An 18,035-nucleotide genomic window follows, 5' to 3' on the forward strand; every position below is an offset into this window, starting at 1 on the left:
TGGATGCACATCAGAAGAATTCATTGTAGAGAAAAAAATAAGTAGCTCCTAATATTATTTAAGTAATAAATTAGGAACACAAAGAATTTCATATATATGAAATTAATATTTATTCTCATTGAAAAAAAATAATCAAAGTCTGTATTTCAAGAAGTTTGTGATGAACATCGAAAATACATTTAACTTCTTTGTGAAGTTAAACGACAAGATAAAATATTAACGAGCCCAGGAAAGACAACATCACAAATAATACAACTCTAGCCTGATGTCACAATCGAGTAGATGATGAAGACACTGCTCTAGAATTGCCAGGGAAAAAGATAAATTTGAGGAAGGATTGATCTTAGCTCAATAAAAAATAAAACAGAAGGAATACAAGATACTATTTTTTGAATATTTTATAGAATAGTTTAATTATTTTGAGTGAATTTAGGAATCTTTAGAAGGGAGTTTCATGAGTTTTTCTAGTATTTTTTATATTCTTGTGCAGATGCTTTTATCATATGAAAGTATACTAGAGTTAACATTAATCTTTAATTTATAATTTCTTATGAAGTCTATCAATGTTTAGGAACAAACTTCATATTCTCTTTTGTATCGTTTTAGTATTTTTTTAACCAATTATTTTGTCTTATTGGTTTTAAATATTCACCTTCCTTATATAACACTGTTTTAATATTTTTTTACTTTTGCAACACTGTACTTTTTCAAGTAAAGCTTGGTTTCATGTCAGTCAAAATAATATGAAAATTTAAATTAGCTTCAAATTATATTTGTTTTCTATCAATTCAAATATCAAAATAAAAATTTAAATTGGGTGTAGCCCATTTAAACAAGCATCAAAGAAAATAAATAATCACAATATTAAAATTTAGAGACAAAAGCGAGCATAAACTATTAAAGTTGAACTGAGGAACAAATTTTAGTTAGAAAATAAGCTAAAAATACTTAATCATGGTATTTAACCATGTGCATTGCACGTGTATAAAACCTAGTATAGTAAAAAAAATACGACAAAATTAACGTCACAAAACCAATCCTAATTAGATGTGCAAAACAGAACGCTAGCTAGGCCGCGCGTGCTTGGCACACAGGCGTAATATATACTAGTAAAAGCAACGTACAAAGAAATGGATAATTGGTTGAGGAGAGCAAAAATCAAGAGTCCCACGTATCGTATACTATTTCTTCTCAATGATTTATTAGCGCCAAAATTGTTGAGCTCTTGGTTGGCTTTTGTAGGAATGATCTTCATTCATTATCCGCAAGAAGCGGCTTCTTCTTGTCATCCCATTTGTCCAGTCGTTGCTGTGCTGCTTCTACCTGCAATCATGAGAGACTTAATCCAGCATTTTACTAAAAAATAGTTAAATTAAAAAAAAAATATTCCTTTTGAAATAAAGAGGTCATGGCTTTATAAATTAGGAACACAAAGAATTTCATATATATGAAATTAATATTTATTCTCATTGAAAAAAAATAATCAAAGTCTGTATTTCAAGAAGTTTGTGATGAACATCGAAAATACATTTAACTTCTTTGTGAAGTTAAACGACAAGATAAAATATTAACGAGCCCAGGAAAGACAACATCACAAATAATACAACTCTAGCCTGATGTCACAATCGAGTAGATGATGAAGACACTGCTCTAGAATTGCCAGGGAAAAAGATAAATTTGAGGAAGGATTGATCTTAGCTCAATAAAAAATAAAACAGAAGGAATACAAGATACTATTTTTTGAATATTTTATAGAATAGTTTAATTATTTTGAGTGAATTTAGGAATCTTTAGAAGGGAGTTTCATGAGTTTTTCTAGTATTTTTTATATTCTTGTGCAGATGCTTTTATCATATGAAAGTATACTAGAGTTAACATTAATCTTTAATTTATAATTTCTTATGAAGTCTATCAATGTTTAGGAACAAACTTCATATTCTCTTTTGTATCGTTTTAGTATTTTTTTAACCAATTATTTTGTCTTATTGGTTTTAAATATTCACCTTCCTTATATAACACTGTTTTAATATTTTTTTACTTTTGCAACACTGTACTTTTTCAAGTAAAGCTTGGTTTCATGTCAGTCAAAATAATATGAAAATTTAAATTAGCTTCAAATTATATTTGTTTTCTATCAATTCAAATATCAAAATAAAAATTTAAATTGGGTGTAGCCCATTTAAACAAGCATCAAAGAAAATAAATAATCACAATATTAAAATTTAGAGACAAAAGCGAGCATAAACTATTAAAGTTGAACTGAGGAACAAATTTTAGTTAGAAAATAAGCTAAAAATACTTAATCATGGTATTTAACCATGTGCATTGCACGTGTATAAAACCTAGTATAGTAAAAAAAATACGACAAAATTAACGTCACAAAACCAATCCTAATTAGATGTGCAAAACAGAACGCTAGCTAGGCCGCGCGTGCTTGGCACACAGGCGTAATATATACTAGTAAAAGCAACGTACAAAGAAATGGATAATTGGTTGAGGAGAGCAAAAATCAAGAGTCCCACGTATCGTATACTATTTCTTCTCAATGATTTATTAGCGCCAAAATTGTTGAGCTCTTGGTTGGCTTTTGTAGGAATGATCTTCATTCATTATCCGCAAGAAGCGGCTTCTTCTTGTCATCCCATTTGTCCAGTCGTTGCTGTGCTGCTTCTACCTGCAATCATGAGAGACTTAATCCAGCATTTTACTAAAAAATAGTTAAATTAAAAAAAAAATATTCCTTTTGAAATAAAGAGGTCATGGCTTTAATTTGTTACTTACTCTTCGAACATCTATCGTCACCTAATAGTATACAGTCATAATACTACGACAGATCGAAAGCTTAATTAATTTTAAAAAATAAAATAAAAGTAGAAGTTATGATGCTTGATTAATTGCGGTTAAGACCATAAAGCACCATGCATGGACCCTTTTGAAACAATATTTTGCATAACGAGAAGAAGAACACGATGATGAAGAGAATTAATTGAGAATAATCAAATACGTACCTCTTTATTCCAATCGGTTCGAATAGTGACCCACAACAGAATGAGCGTCTGGATGAAGGTTCCTCCTATCATGCCACTCCATATCCCCTACATTCACAGATAATTATGGTATTGTTAAAGTAAGAGAGAGAGAGAGAATCTTGGGTAAATTTCCCTTGAATTGAATATTGAGTGTGCACATATATTTATACAAGTAGAGGAGTGTGAGGTTTGTTCTCCCAAGCAATGTGGGACTAAAACCCACTACAATACACTATTATCAACAGCCCCCTTCAAACTCATGTTGGATCAAACAAAGTGAGTTTGCGTACAAGAAACTGGAACCGATGAACAGGTAAGGCCTTTGTGAAGAAATCTGCAAGCTCGTCAGCGGATGAAACATGAGGAAGTAGAATTGTCTTGTCCTTGATAACTTGGTGACGGACAAAATGAGCGTCGATCTCAATATGTTTGGTCCTTTCATGAAATACTGGATTATTAGCAATCTGGATGGCACTCTTATTATCACAGTAGAGAGGAGTAGGAGTCGTAACAGAAATACCGAAATCACTGAGAAGGCGACGAAGATGAATAATCTCTTTAGCTGTTGTGGACATTGCACGATACTCTGCCTCAGTACTGGAAAGAGCAATAACATCTTGTTTCTTACTTCGCCAGGAAATAAGGGAATCACCAAGAAATATACAATAACCTGTGGTAGACTTTCTGGTAGTTGGATCACCAGCCCAATCAGCATCAGAATATGCACAAAGCTCTAACTTAGATGTAGCAGGAAACAAAAGTGAGCGAGTGCTAGTACCCCGGAGGTACCGAAGAATCCGTAATAAGACAGCATAGTGTACAGAACGTGGGGCACTAACAAATTGACTGACAATACCAACAGCATGAGAGATATCTGGTCGAGAGATGCACAAATAGACCAACTGACCAACAAGATGTCGATATCGGGTAGGATCAGATAGAGGCTCACCGTCAGTAGAGCAAAGTTTGACATTCTGCTGGAGTGGAGTATCGACAGTTGTATTATCAGTTAACTCAGCTTGATTTAGAATATCTGAGAGATACTTCTGTTGAGACAGTAATACACCCCGCGGGCCTTGAGAAATTTCTAGACCAAGGAAATACCGAAGAGATCCAAGATCCTTCATGTGGAACTGTTGTTGCAACTGAGATTTTGCGTATTGTATACCTGTCATATCATCACCTGTAATGATCATATCATCTACATAGATGAGTAATAAAACCCTGCCACGCGATGTAGTGCGAACAAACAGAGAAGCATCTTGATGACTTTCTATAAAGCCCGCTTTGAGCACAACATCGCGAAAACACTCAAACCAAGCGCGGGGTGCCTGTTTGAGACCATAAACAGCACGACGAAGGAGACATACATGTCCCGGAGGAATATTTGACCCTGGAGGCGGTTGCATATATACGGTCTCTGATAAAGAGCCATGAAGAAAAGCATTTTTGACATCCATCTGGTATAAGGGCCAACGATGAGCAGCAGCGACCGCAAGGAGAGTACGCACAGTGGGCATCTGAGCAACAGGAGCAAAGGTCTCCTCATAATCAATACCTTGTTGCTGAGTAAAACCTCTAGCCACTAAACGAGCTTTTCGACGTTCAATGGTGCCATCAGGACGAAACTTGACCTTATAAACCCATTTACTGCCAACAAGAGAGATCCCAGGAGGACAGGGAACAATATCCCAGGTATGAGTTTGCTGAAATGCTTGAAATTCCTCAGCCATAGCTTGTCGCCACTCTGGAATTTGAACTGCCTCTTGGAAGGACTTTGGCTCAACAATAGTATGAATGGCAGCAAGAAAGTTATGAAAGATAGGTGAATAAGAAGTAACAGAAGCATACCGGGCAGGCATGACATGTGGGCGTTTGCCTCGACGAAGAGCAAGAGGAACCTCAGGCGGGGGAGATGCTGGCGCAGGTGCATGAAGATCAACAGTATTTTCTGGAGTGAGAGTTGTGTCCACAGGATATGGATTAGATGGTGTAAGAGAAGACTCAGGTGAGGAAGAGTCAACAGAAGGAGAGGGAGAGATGTCAGGGAGATCTCGAAAGGAAAATTGAGGTGAAGAAGTGGGTGATGCAGTGGACGGGGAAGCATGATCGGTAGAGTGGAGGAAATTAAAGTCATCAGAAGTAGAATAATATGGAGAATCCTCTTCGAACTGAACATGACGAGATATATGAACTCGACGAGTTGCGGGATCATAACAACGATAACCTCGATGTTCTGAACTAATTCCTAAATAAACACAAGAAACTGCTCTGGGAGACAATTTATCACGTTCGTGAGATGGCAGAAAAACAAAACATCGACAACCAAAAACGCGAACTAGATCATAACGGGGAGGATGAGTATAAACACGACTATAAGGAGTAGCACCGGAAAGAGAGCTAGATGGAGTGATATTAATGGCATGAGTCGCGGTGAGAATAGCCTCAGCCCAGAAACGACGAGGAACAGAGTAAGAAATGAGCATTGATCGGGCAGTATCGAGGATATGACGATGTTTGCGTTCAGCAACACCATTTTGCTCATGAGTGTAGGGACATGACTGTTGAAAGATAGTCCCATGAGAGGACATGATAGAGCGCATGGCAGAGGATAGGTACTCTTTGGCACAATCAGAACGAAAAACTTTAATACGAGATTGCCATTGAGTGAAAATCATAGCAGTGAAGGCTTGATAAGCAGTAAGTACGTCAGAGCGATTCTTAAGTAGGTAAACCCATGTAAAACGAGAGAAATCGTCGATAAAACTAACATAATATAAGTAGCCAGATGAAGAAGGCAAAGGAGCTGGCCCCCAAATATCAGAATGTACTAAATCAAATAAGGAAGTGGATACAGATGTACTCATTTTAAATGGTAAAGCAGTGAATTTAGCCAATTTGCAACCAGCACATGACTCAATACTAGAACTAGATGATACAGGACCAAGTACTCCAGACTGAATAAGACTCTCCAGCCTTTTATTACACACATGACCAAGTCGTCTATGCCATAAATTGGCAGGAAGCGAGGTAGAGGGTTTTGACGAACAAAGAGAAGCAACAAGAGAACGTGGACGTATGGACTCTGGAAGGTGAAGATATTCCAGAAAATACAGTTTGTGCCTCCTACGACCCGCCCCAACCGTCTTGCCCGTCTGTGGATCCTGCACAATACAAGTATCAGAAGAAAATGAGACAAACAGGCCCGCCATGCATAAAGAGCTAATAGAAATTAAATTCAAGCACAATTGTGGAGCCACATAGACGGGACCAAGTGTTAGACGACCAGATGGATCATTTTGTGGGGTAATAGAGCCATACTGAGTAATGGACAATGGTTGTCCAGCAGCTGTGTAGATAGGAGGAAGAGAGGATGAAGTAAAGACAGAGGATAAAAGTGAGGCATTACAAGTCATATGAAAGGAACAACCAGAGTCAAAAATCCAGAGATCATTCATACCAGAGACTGAAGGATTAGCTGAAGAACCAGCAAAATGCATACCAGAGAGTTGTGCGGCGGATGTAGAGGTGATATGTTGAAAAGCATCAAGTTGACGGCGAAGACTTTCAATAGCTTGAATAGTAGAGTCTGAAGTAGTAGAAGGTATAGCATTGGCCAACAATCCTGGTGTACGAGAGGGTTGAGACTGAGGGGGTCGCCGACCACGTCCAGTACCTGAGGAACGTAACTCAGGATGAAGCTTGAAGCATGTCTCAATGCGGTGTCCTTCCTTCTTACAATATTTGCAAGAGAGCTTAGATCGAGCCTGTGGAGAGGGAGCCTGTGGAGAAGTATAATTCATAACAGGAGCAGTGACAGGTACAGACAAAACAGTCTCGAGTGAAGAGGTAGGAGTGTCTGTTGACAAATTGAGTCGTGCTGTCTGCTGCCGGGTCTCATAAGCAGTGAGAGCTCCCATAACTGAGGCCAAAGTCGGAAATTGAGGCTGGTGAAGTAGTTGATCAGCCATAGTTGAATATTCAGGAAGGGACTGAAACAATTGATGCACCTCATGCCGTTCGTACCAGGCTAGCCAGTCTTCATATGTGGAATTACGTCCAGGAAGCATGGAGCGTAACTCTGTCCAAAAAGCTTGCATTTGTCCAAAATGGGACTGCAGAGATGAACTACCTTTGCGTTGTAGAGAAATGCGTTGCAGAAGATATGCCTCCCGTGCACCCGAGCACTCAGTGAAACGCTCAGTGAGACGAGTCCACATGGCCTGAGCAGAGGGAAGCGAGCCAATCTCGACAGTGAGACCAGAGCCAACACAGCGAGTGAGATAATCCATAACACGAAATTCCTGCAATTGCCACTCTGAACTCTCCTTGACATAGAGAGCACGAGCAGTCTGAAGATCGACATCACCACTGCCAGAGGCAATAGTACTGGATGAAGCAACAGTGCTGATGGACGGTGGAACTGGTCCCGTACTGGTGAGATGATCAAGCAAACCAGCGCCACGCAAGGCATTGGTGACAATGGTGGACCACCCTGCCCAGTCACTTTGATCATTGAGGGGCAAAGGTGGTTTGGGAATCTTCTCTGAAGGAGCCATAACAGCAATCTTGAGACGTTAAGATGTCGAGATGCTGTTACTAATGTCGTTCGTTTGAGGCCGAGAGACGGCTTGAAACGACGATGCCGTTAATTTGAGACCGAGAGACGGTCTTGAAACGACAATGCCGTTAAAATAGAACCCGAAGGTTAGAATGAAACCCGAAGGTTTAAAATAGAACCCGAAGGTTAGAATGAAACCCGAAGGTTTAAAATAGAACCCGAAGGTTAGAATGAAACCCGAAGGTTTAAAATAGAACCCGAAGGTTAAACGAGAACGCGAAACGCGTTAAGAGGCCGCAAAACGACAAGGCCAAAATATCTGGCAGATGAACGCCAAATAATTAAAAATAAAAATAAAAAAAATAAAACATTAAACGGCTGCAAAGCAATAAGGCCAAGATTTGGCAAAAGAACGCAAAAGCGTTAAAAATTTTATTGAAAGGGAAATAGCCCTAGCTCTGATACCATGTTAAAGTAAGAGAGAGAGAGAGAATCTTGGGTAAATTTCCCTTGAATTGAATATTGAGTGTGCACATATATTTATACAAGTAGAGGAGTGTGAGGTTTGTTCTCCCAAGCAATGTGGGACTAAAACCCACTACAATACACTATTATCAACAGGTATATAGTCCAGTTTGGTGGTCTTTTGATGTAAGAAAGATCATATTTTAATTAATGTTGAAATAAATCATGATGATTTTCTGAAAAAATCTGTTATCTTTTTTGACAGTTTTCAAACTTCAAACTGAAATAAGCACGAAACTTTACCTTTGCTCCGAGATCAAAAGTGAAACCGAGGAGAATGCCGACGGGGACGCCAACAACGTAGTAGCAACCCACATTAACATACGCCACAAACGATTGCCAACCGCAGCCCACAGCCACGCCTTCACACGTGGTCAGTGAGAACAAGCTTTATTAGCTAATATTTCTAATTAGCCAAAATGATAAATAAAAAGGGGGGCCAAAAAGAAACAAATTAAACCAAAGTTAAATTTCCTCAATCCTCATGATTCACGACAAAAATGGCTACAACCCCATCAGCAGCAGCTGCAAAATCGTAAACATTTAAAACCGAACCAGTTGCGACCGTATGCGACAATAGTCGCAGCAACTGACACCTACATTGTAACTACAGTTTTTCCAAACGGAAAGCGATAACGTAGTAAAAATACAGTACAGAGATTGCTCACCAGATAAAACGGGTTGAATACCATTGAGAATGAGAGTGACGGCGAGCAAAGGAGTGAGCTCAGACACCGCTTGGGCCACCCTCTCCCCCTCCGTAAAAATATAACTGATGTAGCCTCGAAGGCAGAGGACAACTATGGCAATAACCACCGATACTAAGCACGATAACATCGTCACCGCTACAACTGAGAACGCTGCCGACTTGGGATTGCCTGCGCCTAATTCGTTGCTCACCCGTATGCTGTAATTAGTTCATTTAATTTGAAAAAGATCAACTCATTTTAACTAATTCCCATTGTTATTTTGTGGATCATAAACCTTTCGTTGATGTTCTTGATTAATTAAGTACCTGGCTGCTGCGTTGAATCCGACAGAGATCATGAACACCCAACCAGAGATTATCATGCTGCGCGCAAATCACGGACAACAAAATTCAGGCTCAAATCTCACTATACATGCTTTTAAAGGGGACACACTTTTATGTAAAACATGTTAAATTTGGGTTCATGAAAATTAGAAATGCTCAATGTGTACGTCGTGTGTTAGAGTATTAATTTGATTAATCTCACTGCAAGTTTGGAATTTTAATGTGATTAAATTACTTTAAGAGGGAAAAGAGAAATACCATATATATATATACACGTCACAATTCATTGGATTCACCATGTGATTATCTCCATATTCTTTGTAGTCAGATCCTTCTAATTCTCTCTATAAATACAGAGAGGAAGTGTACTTGGGAGTTCAAACGGCTATTATGTTGGTATTGGTTAGTTAATTTAAGGGTAAATAACCACTAAATCCCCCTGAGGCTTGCAACTTTGACAAAAACTCCCCCTGAGGTTTAAAAAGTAATGCTTTCTCCTCCTCCTTATTAGTTCTCAATCTAATAGAGTAACATGATACCCTATGTGACTCCTTAATGGCCAAGATACCCTCTAGAGTTTAAAATTTTTTATCTCCAGCATATTTCATCTTCTAGTTTTTTAAATCTATTTTGTAGTTGTCATAAAAAACTATTGAGCTAAGATTAAATTTTACCTTTCACTGATTCTCCCCTAAAAATTTTCATCCAAGAGAAAAAAAATAAATTCACTTATTTTTATACTTTATGGAGTTTAGAAGCTATAGGGTTCGAATTCCATAAAATAATAAAAGAAAAAGAAAAAGGAAAAAACTAACTCTGCAGTAAAAAAAAAGAAATGGAGAAGGAAAATCATGATGAAGGGTATTTTGGTCATTAAATAGTCACATGAGTATCATGTGACTCTATTACGTACATTAATAATAAATAGAGAGGGAAAATCTATTCACCTGCTTGTAGACAATACTCAGTCTGCCTTTTAAAAAGATAAATCCTCTCTCGATTCCATTCTGTTAGCCCATGAGATGATCAACTTTTGCTCTTCTGGTAAGAAGGAGATATGTGCTATCAAAATTGATTTTTTCAAAGCTTTTGATTGTTTCAACTGGAACTTTCTTCTTTCCCTGTTGGAAGCAAGAGGTTTTCGTCCAAGATGATGTCTTTAGATTAAACACATTCTTTCTTCTTCTAAATCTGCAGTTCTGATCAATGGTTCCCAACTAAATTCTTTTCTTGCCATAGGGGTCTCAAGCAAGGAGACCCCTTATCACCCATGCTCTTTCTTCTAGTGGTTGATATCCTAAATAAAATGATTTCTAGTAGTGCTGATTCAGGGGACTTGTCCAATCTTCATTTGAAAGGGGAACTAAACTCAATCAGAGTTCTTCAGTTTGCAGATGACACCATCATTTTCTCCAAGGCATCCTCTTCAGATATGATCACTCTCAAATCTATCCTTCTTCTTTTTGCTAATATCTCTGGCCTGAAGGTGAACTATAACAAGACCAATCTCTATTATCTTGGCAGGATCCATCTTAAAGGTCATGTTTTAGCTTCAACCTTCAATTGCTCTGTCGGCTCTATCTTGGTCTTCCTCTAAAAAGATGATCTCTGTCTGGAAGAGAATGCCAACTTCTTCTTTACTCCTTTCGTGAAAAATTATCTCTTTGGAAGAATAAATCTCTCTCCGTTGGAGGGCGTCTTACTTTAATAAATTCAGTTTTTTCCTCCATCCCTCTATATTACATTTCTTTCTTCAAGTTTCCGTCATGGCTTATCAAAGCTATCGATAAAATTAGGAGAAATTTTCTTTAGAACGGGAGCCATCACCTCTTTGACCTATCTTCTTTCAACATTGCTCTCCTCTCTAAATGGATATGAAAATTTTTTGATAGAGAATCCTTAATCAGTAGAATGATCTTCTCCCTGTACTCCAGAGATGATGCCAATCCTGTGGTGTCCAACCTAAATCTTAAGCTTCCAAACTTATTAAAGATCTGTTCTCTATCAGTTCAGTTTTCTTCAACTTTGCAAGATGGAATGTTGGTAATGGTAGGACATGCAGATTTTGGACTGATAAATGGGCTCGTGCAAACTCTTTTAGAAGTCTTTTTTTTTCCTTTAGCTTTCAATCTGGCCTTCTCCTCCGACTGCTGCATCCATTCTCAAGGTTTCACTCAAGATTGCTCTTGGTTCTGACATCCTATCCTTAGAAGAGGAGTCTCTCCCGTAGAGAGAGAAGAGTTTGAGTCACTTATATCATTCTTGGTTCCATACTCCTATGAAGCCATTAACTATTCTGATAGTCTATGGTGGCCTCTTCACCCTTCAGGTCAATTCTCTGTTATATCCTTTTATTTTGCTCTTAAAACAGGAGGCTGTAAATTTAGGTTCTTCAACTTCATATGGAAATCTCCAACTCCTCTGAAAGTCAAGGTGTTCTTCTGGATTGTTAGCAAAAACAAGCTCAACACTAGGGCTAATCTTGTCTCCAAGGGCTGACACGGTGACCTTAGATGCCCTTTTTGTAATCTGGAAATTAAAAACCAAGATCACTTGTTCATCAGATGTTCCTTTGCTTCATTTATATGGTCCACTCTCTTCCCCAGTGTTAGTGCGGATTCTTGGCCTCAAAACATGAAAGACTTAATTCTTTTCAGAGATAATTCCTTCAATAACTCAGATTTCATAATCCTGTGGAAAGTAGTGCTTCCTTGTTGTTGTTGTTGGTGGATCTGGAATAGCCGTAATCAGCTTATTTTTCGAGATATTTTGCCTAATCCTGATCATATTGCATCTAATGTGGCAATATATTCTATTTTATGGACAGATGCCAAGGAAGATAGGCTGGCTAAAAGGATTAGAAGGGCAGCAGCTATAATGCAGTTTGAGGAAACCGCGAAGAAGAAGGGTGCGGATGATGTGGGAGATAACTTCTTTTCTTCGGATTAGGAGTTGGTTTTAGTCAGCAGTGTTTTTCAGTCTAGTATTTTGATTTGGTGTAGTTCTTTTGTGGGTCATTTTCAAAAACTATCTATTTGTTACCATGTTCTTAACTCTTTTTATGTAGTTCTTTCTGTAGTGTAGATGATTCTATGAGGGTCGAGTCTGTTTGGTGACGAAAGGTCCGCTCCCAAACTTACTCCTCTTTCTTATGGTTCGTAATCTAAATTTTTTTGTAAGTTTTATAATTAAACCATTAAGTCCTTTTACATTATATATATACAAACATGAATCCTCTTCTTGTTTTTTCAGTTCAAAAAAAAAAAAAGAGGGAAAAAGTGTCACTTTCTAAACCTTAGGGGATTTGTTGTCAAAGTTGCAAACCTCAGGGGATTTAGTGTTATTTACCCTTAATTTAAGGAAATCTTTAGGTGATTTGTTGGCAAAGTTGCAAACTTCAAGGGGATTTAGTGTTATTTACCCTTAATTTAAAGTTTGTAACTAACCGCATAATAGTCTTTCCCGCGCAACACCCCCCCCCCAAACTTCAATAAGTGAACTCCTCACGAACCAATGAATGTTCGAATTCTATTCTATTTGCTTAGAACTAGGCTGGAATTAAGGTGAGACCTAACTCCCGAAGGTTTTCGTTGGTTAGGAGATGAGTCTTCTCGAGAGGAGGTCTCGAACTCTACCTTCTCCCTTGATATCAAGTCAATTTCTGCTTTCATAATGAGTCAAAACTTACCAATGCATAGTTCCAATAACTAGTAGATCACGAGCTTTGCTACAAGGACCCAAAATATGGGACCAATAAGGGGGACAAGTGAGGTGTCCCCCTCCTATTGGATAATGAGTTGGTCATCATTAATGATGACCAACTCATTATCCAATAGGAGGGGGACACCTCACTTGTCCCCCTATTGGTCCCATATTTTGGGTCATTGAGGAATTTTTCATGCCAAAATAGATAGCCGTCACTTTTGGCTACCTCCAACTTGATGAGGACTTGGTTTAATTTTTTGATGAGCTAAGGTCATAAATTATTAGGGCTCCACAATAGTGATATCATGTAAAGTCCATTAAAGCTCGACAGGCGACGTATCGTTGATTTGCATTCAATAATGGGCAATTGTTCGGTTTGGTTTGTTTGGTTGTCAATATAGAGAAATAATGGGGCCCTACTCGATTTGGTTGAATCTACTCATCTTTCGTGGTTGCACTCTAAATGCCAATAGTTTTATTCAATATTAAATATTTAGTGTATTTTTTTGTCGGGATACGCCTATAGTTTTAGTCAGTATTAAATATTTAGTGCATTTTTTGTCGGAATATTATCCTCTAATCTATGTCATGTAAATATTAAGTAAATTATAATTTAGTTGGATAATTGAAAGCCATGTGCAAAAGATCCATGTGATAAAAACAAAATTTTACTTGAGAGACTTGTGGACAGTGGGCATATATACAATAAGGGACATCATAGCAAATAAATTCATTTGTGTAAGGTTAGAGGATACTCCTAAGAAATATTAATAATAGAAAATAGATTGAAATGGTTGGATCATGTTGGGGAATTTCACTCTCCCCGCCTACTACAATATGCGCAACTCCGATGCCAACCCACAATCAATAAGATATAAAACGACAACAATCAAGAAAAAAAGAACACCAGGATTTACATGGTTCGGTCGACCAACTTCGACCTACGTCCACATGGCAACAATACGAGAAATTCACTATGTATCAGGGAGAACTACAAGAGGAACCACTCAACTCTCATCTCTCAATCTCTCAACCTCACATACATAATCAACTCTCATATTTTCTTCAAAGCCCACTCATTATAATCTTTTGCACGAATAAAGATCACGAAACCCTTGTCTCTCGCACAATATTCTTGAATCAGGCTACGCTATCTGCTAACCCTAGATTATAAGAATATTGGCTCTCTCTACTACATCTTCTTTCTACTCTCTTCTTCTTAGTTTTTCCTCCAACAATAGAAGAATATATATAGGAAAACCAAAACCCTATCTCTAGCCTAACTTCCTAATTAAAATATGATTCAAACTCCTAATCATGATGGAACCCAAACTCCTAATCATGATAGAACCCAAACTCCTAATCATGATAGATCTCTAACCCTATCTAATTCTCATAAAGTTCTACAAAGAATCAAAGACACAACCCCAACAATCTCCACCTTAAAATTGATTCTCAAACTCCCTCGAAGATATATCATCGTTGTCTTAAAACTTTGCCTCTCCCGCTAGAGTCTTCTATTTCTTTCGCACTCCAAATCGAAGCATCTACACTCCTAAGCAGAACACCTGCACTCCAACTGGTTGTCTCGTGACCCTCACTATCATCTGCTTCACAGTGGTGTCTCCACCTCTCTTGTGTGTACCAAGAGATCTTCGCCACCTTTGACAATAAAAGCAAATCAATCATGCTTGTCCTCCCAACTTGAGCCTGACAATAGCCTCCTCCTACTTATTGTCCTTGTGCTCCACCTGCATCGCTCGTCTCGAATCATTTCGATGCACCTCTCGTACTCCACACTACGAGCCGGATGTCTCTATCTCCTCCATCACTTGGCTTGGACCGAATATGAGCGCTCATCGTCTTCAAGTCCAATGCCACCATCTCCATTACCCTGTGTGTCACTCGGTCGTGCCAGCTTGTAAGCTCCACCTAATCTGGCACTGTCCTCCTCGAGTCTACACACCAACCAACTACTTCTCTCACAATGGCTTTGAATAATTATATGATGATAACTCTACTGCTAGAATCACATCTGATTCTCTACACCAGTATCATCTGTCGCATACTCGTTTTTCCTATCTGCCATCAGATTTGTATTGCCGTTGAAAAGCGGAATATTGAACTTCGGACCCGAAGAAGTCATCATTCTCTAACCATGATTAAAATTCAAATCAGTCACTGTAGAGATTGAATTTGATAAAACTAAACCAAAAACGAACTCAGTACATCGAAAAACCCTAGGAACGACTTCTGGATCACCAAAATATGCCTCCAAATTCTCAATCAAAAGACAAATCAATTTTAACCGTTGGATCTGTGTAAACAGTACCCGCCGCGCCGCTATAGTATTCCTGCTACAATATCCAGCTACAGTTCTTCGGTCGCTACAATATACCGCTGCTACAGTATTTCCCCCCTTTTTCTTGTCATCTTGATTCTTGTAACGTCGATCTTCAATCTTGCACGACGCCATCTTCTATCTTGTGAATTCATACCCATATTCATCACCATTGCTCTGATACCACTTGTTGGGAAATTTCACTCTCCCCGTCTACTACAATGTGCGCAACTCCGAATCCAACCCACAATTAAGAAGATATAAAATGACCATAATCAAGAAAAAAGAAACACCTGGATTTACGTGGTTTGATCGACCAACTTCGATCTACGTCCACGGGGCAACAATACGAGAAATTCATTATGTATCAGGGAGAACTACAAGAGGAACCACTCAACTCTCGTCTCTCAATCTCTCAACCTCACATACATAATCAACTCTCATATTCTCTCCAAAGCCCACTCCTTGTAATCTTTTGCACGAATAAAGATCACGAAACCCTTGCCTCTCCATAATATTCTTGAATTAGGCTACGTCCTCTGCTAATCCTAGATTATAATAATATTAGCTCTCTCTATACAACATCTTCTTTCTACTCTCTTGTTCTTAGTTTTTCCTCCAACAATAGAAGAATATATATAGGGAAACCAAAACCCTATCTCTAGCCTAACTTCCTAATTAAAATATGATTCAAATTCCTAATCATGATAGAACCCAAACTCCTAATTAATCATGATGGAACCCAAACTTCTAATCATGATAGATCTCTAATCCTACTAATTCTCATAAAGTTCTACAAAGAATCAAAGACACAATCCCAACAGATCACATACAATAAAGGCCCAAAAACCGCATCAATTAGGGGAAGATGATAAGATTACGATTAATATATGGAATAAGTATTAAAGATTACTAGACCACATTAAGATAACTTTGATGGAAATAATAACAATGAAATGATGTGATCAACTAATGTAGAAGGTAATTCTTAAAACAACTGAATATAACCATAATATTTATGGAGCCGACTCTAAACAATTATGATAGAGACCTTGATTTTGTTGCTAGCTAAAATAATCATATAACACGTCCATCACATTGTTAACATAAGAATAATTTTATTTTGAACAATTGAATAAGTTATAAACGGCCATCCATTTGAGATAGTACCCAGTTACATATCACAAGGGATTTTTTTGGTTAAATTCGTGTAAAATCAAATTTACTCAAAATCGTATCTATTTAACTAAAATAGGCATCATCAAAATGAACCGAAGCAAATAAGATGAACCGAAGATATCCTTACCAAATCGATAATGAATCAAGAGCAAGTTCAGGGTTCTTAAGCAACCCAGCAATGAGCACCAACACTTGAAAATACCAAGTTTCCAAGCACAACATCACTGCCGACGCCATCGACAGCTTCAAAAACTCCGGCAATCCGAAAAATGCCTGGACGCTAAACCCGGTCCAAGTGAACCGGCACTTCCGGGTCGTCAAGATGTACACGAACTGAGCCACCACTACAACCCACCAAGAAAAACTCAGCACCAAAGACGCACCCAAAAGTCCTAGACCCAGCTCATACACCACCACCCAGCTCAATAAAATGTGGGCCCCAACTGTGCAAGCGGAGATGACAGCACTGGGCGTGACAATACTCTGCGCCTGTCGAATACAAATTTTATCAGAACATCATTTGTATGTACAAGTGTGATAATTTGAACTACTAACGAAATGGACAAGATGTTGAAAATACTTGTAAGTTACGATAAAATTTGAACTCGGTACCTGTAGGAATTTCTGAATGGGGAAGTTGGCAGCGTACGCAAAGATTTGGGGTATGAGACCATACACGTATATGGAGGCGTATTTGGCTATGTCCTGGGATTGGCCCACGAGGACGAGGAGAGGGCGGGAAAAGGCGTAGATGATGGCAAGTGGGACCCCTGTTGCCATTAGAAGGATCGTTGACCGTTGCATGTAGATGCCTAACATTTCGTACTTGTTGGCCCCGTACGCTTGGCCACAGAGAGTTTCTACCGCGCTGCCCATCCCTAGCTGTGAGTTAATTAGGATGAGGAAAGGGAATTTGTTAATTGCGAGGGAGAAGTTTTCTATATTTAATTTTGTAATTCTTTAATTTACAGGGCAAGTAGAAATTAACGGACTGTAAGTCGATAAATTGAGTAAATTGCTAAGATCAAAGTTGCAAACTATGGTATATTTTTTGAGAATGAGCTAAATAAGGAATATAAGTTTGCACTAGTTTATGATCTTAAATTAAGTAGCTTACCCGTCAAATTGTAGATATTTCACTGAAAAGACTATATTTAGAAGTTAAAATTTTATAGATTTTCGAGACATATGTACATCTTCAACTAGATCTCTGACGACATGGTCTTCAGAAATATGCATGTCTATTTTCTTTAAAGTGTGAGGATACTTCAAAAAGAAAATTACATTAAGTAGAGGAAAAAAACACTGAGTTGGGAGATGAACTCTCCTCAACAAAATTTTATTTTTCAGAAAAAAAATTGTGAATTAAACCTCTTTCAATTACCCCAAACTTATTTTCTCAAATTAAATGGTAATTTTAATAATAATAATAATAATAATAATAAAAGAGGATAGATGCGGATAAAGGAACTGAGCAATGATGAAGTCCTATATATGGTTGTAAATTACGGGGAGGGAGTAATTACCTACAAATTAGCTAGCTTATGTAAAACCAGGTAGTAATGAGGGGGAAATTACCATGAGGCCATATGCAAAGACCTGGATCCCAGTATTCCCGAGAGAAGCAGCAGCCAGCTCAAGATTTCCCAGATGACCGCAAAC

The 18,035-nt window shown here is 38.1% G+C and overlaps 1 protein-coding gene across 1 annotated transcript; it reads right to left on the reverse strand.

Moving 5' to 3' along the window:
- LOC109837596 (protein DETOXIFICATION 40-like) lies at nt 2,432-18,029 on the reverse strand. Its single transcript, XM_020405910.1, has 8 exons — nt 17,952-18,029; nt 16,986-17,255; nt 16,501-16,862; nt 9,131-9,187; nt 8,784-9,022; nt 8,359-8,477; nt 3,009-3,095; nt 2,432-2,674 (listed from the first exon to the last, which is right to left on the reverse strand). Exons 1-8 carry the CDS (start codon nt 17,952-17,954, stop codon nt 2,603-2,605), a joined length of 1,209 nt encoding a protein of 402 aa, XP_020261499.1. The 5' UTR covers nt 17,955-18,029; the 3' UTR covers nt 2,432-2,602.

Source organism: Asparagus officinalis, chromosome 4 (genome assembly GCF_001876935.1).
Source record: "Asparagus officinalis chromosome 4, Aspof.V1, whole genome shotgun sequence".
Lineage (NCBI taxonomy): Eukaryota > Viridiplantae > Streptophyta > Magnoliopsida > Asparagales > Asparagaceae > Asparagus > Asparagus officinalis.

Bases quoted from the DNA above. Each gene is read 5' to 3' on its own strand.
- LOC109837596 (XM_020405910.1), bottom strand. The intron at 9,023-9,130 runs GTACTTAATTAA...AACTAATTACAG, and splicing joins GGATTCAACGCAGCAGCCAG to CATACGGGTGAGCAACGAAT. The intron at 3,096-8,358 runs GTAAAGTTTCGT...CTGTGAATGTAG, and splicing joins CTTTTGATCTCGGAGCAAAG to GGGATATGGAGTGGCATGAT.